We start from the raw sequence: 6,000 nt of genomic DNA on the forward strand, positions 1-6,000 counted from the left end.
TTGATTTTCATCTAGAGTGAAAATGAACTTCTCATACTAATCAGGTACCTTCAGAAAGCAAAGGAAAATATAGAAATGAAAAATTATCTTATTTGTATTTTAATGATCTGCATTCTTAATTATTTCTATGATTTAAATAAATATGGTGTATATTTAGTAGAGTTTAGAACTCTTTGCATTAGTGAAATACTTTCTTTGAACTTCTCTACCTTTTGACTATTAAAGATACCACGATACATAATTCTTCATTTTATGTTGCTTAACTGTATTAGTATCCTGTAACATTTTTTGCTGTCAGTAGTGAGGGCCTAGAAAAAAGTTCAGGCTAGACTTATTATAGAACATTGTTCTATAATTCTACAATGCATACAGTGCAAAAATGACAAGTTTCTTTCCCTGACCAGCTTGTCATCTAAATTGGACTCAACACAGCATTGGTATATCAAAGGAGAGAAATAATTTAAGAACTCAGCGTTCCATTACTGTGTCATGTCACTAAGCAGATAAGCCTGTAGAAATCTGAAATGCTTCATGTGCTCTGGTTGTGCTTCAGGCTAATGGCAAAGCTGAAGAGAGATTAACTCCTTCCTCCCTCACATACCTCCCTTGAGAACTGGGAAGGTTAGAGTCTGGCAATTTTGAAACCGTTTGGTTTCATGGATTTTTTGCGGGGAGTGGTGGTTAATGTGGGTACTAGTATTGTAATAACTTGTAATTGTTTGCCAGTTTTTGTACTGGGATATTGAAGGGTCAATAAAGCTCTTTTATACAAATTAACAACTAGTGAAGTAATTTTGTGAAACCAGAGTTTTGGAAATTGATTAATCTTGGTTCTTTGATGTGTAATTAGGGAGCTTAACACCCATGTATCTAAAATAACTTAATTTTATTGTTACATAAACTGCATTTCCTTATGTCCTGTCCAGTTTCTGGAGCTCATTACATGCTGGTCATTTTCATAATGCAATATGAAGGAAAAAGAGATGGATTATTCTGTTTTTAATTATAGCACTTCATATTTAGGGAATCTAATGCTAGATTACAGTGTTTGGAGTTTTTTGTATATAGTTTGGTTTTTTTTTAACTTAGGTAAACTGTTTATTCCAGAGGTAAACTGTCTTAAGTGTCTCACCTATAGCATTGAACAATGAAGTGATTTATGACACTATACACATTCCCTTTTTCTTAAAGTAATAAAAGCTGAAAAATCTTCTGTAGGAATAAAAGCTGACATGGCTTTCTTTACCCTCTTAAGTGTTCATATTCCCTGTAAGATTATATAGGTTCTCAAACCCTTTGCTTTTAAGAATTGTAGTTTGTGGCCTGTCATAGTTAAAGCAAGTCATGATCAGATCAATTCCCTCTAATCCTCTAATCCCTTGTTTCCCTAAATTTGAGGGGGTGGAATCTAGTTTATCTTCACAGATCCCTAGATTTTGTTCCATTAACCATCATTTAAAAAAATAAAACCAACCGAAACCAACTTCCAGAGCCAGGTTCTTTCTACACACTGTAGATTTGTGTGCTGAAGATGAGCTCTATGAGCATTTCCAATATTCACTGTATGGCTTACTCAGTCCTTTTTTCTCATTAGGCATTAGCAGCCCAAACGAGCTTGGTGTGTGCTTCAGACTGCAATGCTAAATTCTGTTCAGAAAAAATGTGGGATTTTTTTCACAAGCTAAATTTGATTGTATTTAATGCATAATGGAAACTTTGCTAGGTGTTGTCCCTCAGCAGTCTATGAGGATATGTGCAGAGCTGTTAGCCTTAGTAGGGGTTAATGTATAGAGGATAGACCACTAGGTGTAGGTATAGACACTTGTCTTCCTGCCTGGGGAAAATTAATCTCAGAAGTGTAGTAAAGCTGCTTATTGCTGCCTGTGGGAACTTTGAAGAATGTTGTAAGCACTTGTGTTATGTTACGCCTGCTGGTGGAGCTCAAATTCTGTATCCGCTGGGTTTCTTCCTCCTTTTGGGGTCATTGAATCTTGCCATCATTTTTTTTGTGTTATGAGAGCTAAACACTTCAAAGCAATTCATAGAATTAATGTCTTCATTTGGCTTTAGATTGGAACTTAGTTTTGTATTTTAGTAACTTGTAAATAGAAAAGAAAAAGGCCATCAAATGGGATATTTTTATAGACTGTTTAGACTTTTCTGTTTGTGATGCTCTGAACAGCCACTCTGGATGTTACTTTAGAATTACTAAATTAAATGGATGTAACTAAGATTTTAATGCTGAAATAATGCATAATACTAGTTATAAAACAAAGGCATATTTGTAAAAGATTGATCACAGATATCATTTGATACAAAGCTTGACCATTTTTGATACTGAACAAGAACTTGTGTTGTTCCAGCAATTTTGTTCACTACACTTAATAGTAAAATATCATCCACCTGCTAACAGCTCCACAGTCTTTAGTTCCTACTTTCAAGAGGCTTGTACTTATCATGTACAAAGTGAAAAATAACGTAAGCCTTTTCTCCCAATTACTTGGAAATGAGAAAGAGCAAAACAAGTTGCATACAGAAATTATGTTTTGGGGGTTGCTTAATAGAGTGTTATTTTTTTATTTTTGAAACAAATCAAAATTTTGCAAGAAAAATTTTTCTAGTTTGATAAAGAGTGGTAATTATTAGTATAGAAAGTATTATTAGTAGGAATTATTACAAATTGCTGTAGTTTGCCAGGAAAAATGTTATAATAGAAGTGACATAATTAAAGCTAGTTAAGGAGAGAATCTAAAACAAGTGGTAAGGTCTTTAAAGAGAATGTTAACATGTAATTTCTTTTAAACAACAGCTGAAGTTTGGGATAAGGAATTTGACCCTGTCATGGTAATACTTCGAACAGTTTACCGCAGAGATGTGCAGTCTGCCATGGACAGATACACAGCATTGTAAGTTGGATCAGTTTTAGAAATGCAACATCATAATCTTGCTCATTCCACAACAAAATTTATGTTTTCACTGCCTGATAATGCTAATCACTTTATCAGTGTTTTCAAGCCCCAGATTTGTTCTTGAGTAAATAGTCTATAACAAGCAATATCAGAGTTTTGGTTATCTTAGCCTGTTGCTCTTCCATAAATGTTTAAAAATACACCAGAAGGGCCACAGGCAAAGTGGTCAATGTCATCACAGATAAAATACTTAACCAAAGATATTGTTTAAAAATCATTTGCAACTTACTTGAAGAAGTCTTATCTATTTTTATTTAGTTTACTCTTAGGTACACAAAGCAAAGTTTATCTATAGCAGTGGCAGGTTTCTACATTATTGCAGTGTTTAACAGTGGTTTCAACATTTAACATTTGTTTCAACAGCTTAAAGCAAAGTGGCAAATTCCCTGGAAACCCATGGCCTCCTTACAAGAAGAGAACACCACTACACCCAAGTTACAGAGGTCTCATAAAGCTTTTGCACTGTAAAACTCTGCACATTGTGCTCTTCACACTTCTTTACAAGGTACAGTCATGATTTGCATTAGGTGCATTGGTTCACTTCCACATTTTTTACAGAAGTTCTTAGAAGCATGATTTTTAAAAGTTTATTTAGAGTAGTCAGGTTCCATTTTATATAATATTTTTGGTTTTGGTTTTGTTTTTTTTTCAAGTCTAGTACAAGTTTTTTTCTTACCACTTTGATTATTTCATGAATGATTTTTTCATATACACACACTAAGTCAGTACCCAAATGGATGAAAGATCCTGTTCTACTTTGAGGAACACTGTATTAACCATCAGAGGTGCCATTCAGATTGTTCTTCCATGATGGTTTCAGGGACCACAGTGGTATGAGTGGTGTTCCTCTGGCTCCTATTGCAGAATTTTAAGGCATCAGCAGTGGCTGTTCAAAAATACACAACTTTAATGACTTTAAATTCTCAATGTCAAATAAGTCTCATAACTGCAGTTGTTTCTAACATCATTTCCCAAATACATTCTGGCTTTTGATAATGTTATAGCAACTGTTTTTCAGGGATAATTGGTGCCTTTAAGTGATTTTTGGTTTTATCTTTGATAGTTTGCTGCTGTCTTCAAGAGAAGCACATCCTTTTTGAAGAGTCCATTCACCAGAAAATGGACTTTGAATCTGTACTTAGAAAGTATTTTCAAAGCAGTGTGCTGCAGAGGCAGATGAGGGACTACAAAAATTGCTTTGTTTGAGTAGTGTTTTTCCTGGGCAGACTTTTCCTTTTGTGCTCTTCTAATGGCTCCCAGCTTACCTAAAACTCCTATTTTGTTTCACTGTTAAATTTCTGTTGAATAGAAAATATCTGTTGTACTACAGGAAGGCTGGTAAAGGAAAGGAGAGCTTGGGACTACACAGAAGATCAAACAATGTTTTGACATGGAACAAAAATGGAGACTATGGGGAAGGAATGCATCATCTTTTACTGTCTTGCTTGGGTGTCTTTGGCCAATTTTTCTCTTAGTCCATTAAGAACCCTCAAGAACTTAAATCTTGAGCATCTTAGCCATTACTGCGTTGCTCTTTTAGCTGGAATACCAAATACTTTCCCACCAGATTTATGGATGGTGGAAAATACATAGTGGTTGATTTTGTAGGTTGGCTTAAGTAATGCCTGCTCTCTTTGTGAAATTTTGCCAATTCATGACAGCCTTTACTATATCTCTTGGCTTTTGGGACTTCCTGTGGAAGAACAGTAAGCTGTATTTGGTGATGTTACTTTTCAGAAGCGTTGGTCAATATGACTTTTGATTCCAACTGCTACAATTACACGTGTGTGACAGTGGTCACAAGGGTTCTTGATTGGGGGAAGAGACGAGAACGTTGACTCCATGATCAGAAGGCTTGATTTATTATTTTATGATATATATATACTACATTGTAACTATACTAAAAAGAAAAAGAAGGAAAGGTTTCCCAAAGCTGCTAAGCTAAGAATAGACTAGACAAAAATGATAACAAAAGAGCTGGCCCCAGCAGAGAGTGAGAGCCAGCTCTGCTGTGAGTGGTCACCGGACCCAAACATTCACAGGGCACCAATCACGGATCCACCTGTTCCATTCCACAGCAGCAGATAACCTATTGTTTATGTCTGGTTCTGAGGCCGCAGCTTCTCAGAAGGAAAAATCCTAAAGAAAGGATTTTTCACTAGGAGATGTCTGCGACACATGTGCTCTTCATATTAACAGAATACTGAGTCCTCTTTAATTAAATAACCTCTTATCATCTCAGATTTGTTTGGGCCTGATTAAATCTGCTCTTCAGTCACTTTGTAGAAAAGCTATTGTAAAACAATATGATTTTAAAGAACTTTGTCTCTCTAATGTTTCTAATGGCTTTATCTACTTAGAAAATTCATCCATTCAAAACCAAGTAATATTTAAAACTTTACTAGGCTACACTCTAAAAATACTAATTTGTATAGTAGCCTGTCTACAATCTCACCCCCTTTTTGGTGACTTGCATTTTTTTGCCATTTTCTTTCCTTCAGTTCAGACTACTCTCAAGAGGAAAGTTGTCCTGGTTTTTAATTTTAGCAGTACTGGTTCTTCCTCTCAATGCATTGAAAGCTGTGTTGGAAGAAAGATATGGGCATTTATTAATTTAAAGATAAGGTCTTTTATTATTTTTAACTAAAAAAGACTATGTGAAGGTGGTTATGAGCTAAATTGATGTTAACCTTTGTGGTATTCCCAGTTATGCCAGTATCACTGATAGGACTAGGACCTCGTGAGGCCTTTGGTGCTTGATGATATGAAAAGGGGAGGGAAGGCTAGGAGCACCTTTTTGCATGTAATTGGCAGTAGTGGTGTCTGTGCAGCTGTACTGTCACTCTGGTGTTAAAGTAAATCACAGCTTGAACTAGTAATAGCTTTAAGGTACAAATTTGTTTGACTGGAAAGACATAATATCAAATTTTGCTTTTGTGGTGATGATCAAAGGTTAGGTTTTTTCTAATTCTCAAAATAAGTTTAAATCAAATTTTTAAAAAAAATCCACAAAAATGGAAGAGTCCAAAAT

General features: G+C 35.1%; 1 protein-coding gene across 1 annotated transcript in view; it reads left to right on the forward strand.

Annotated features, from left to right (window-relative positions):
• Nucleotides 1-6,000, forward strand: part of UBR3 (ubiquitin protein ligase E3 component n-recognin 3) — a 100,136-nt gene that overhangs the window by 36,933 nt on the left and 57,203 nt on the right. The window contains exons 20-21 of the mRNA XM_031058276.1: nucleotides 2,810-2,906; nucleotides 3,333-3,474. Coding sequence (XP_030914136.1) covers nucleotides 2,810-2,906; nucleotides 3,333-3,474 — 239 coding nt within the window. The remainder of the gene's footprint in view (nucleotides 1-2,809; nucleotides 2,907-3,332; nucleotides 3,475-6,000) is intronic.

Source organism: Geospiza fortis, unplaced genomic scaffold, assembly GCF_000277835.1.
Source record: "Geospiza fortis unplaced genomic scaffold, GeoFor_1.0 scaffold112, whole genome shotgun sequence".
NCBI classification, from domain to species: Eukaryota; Metazoa; Chordata; class Aves; order Passeriformes; family Thraupidae; genus Geospiza; species Geospiza fortis.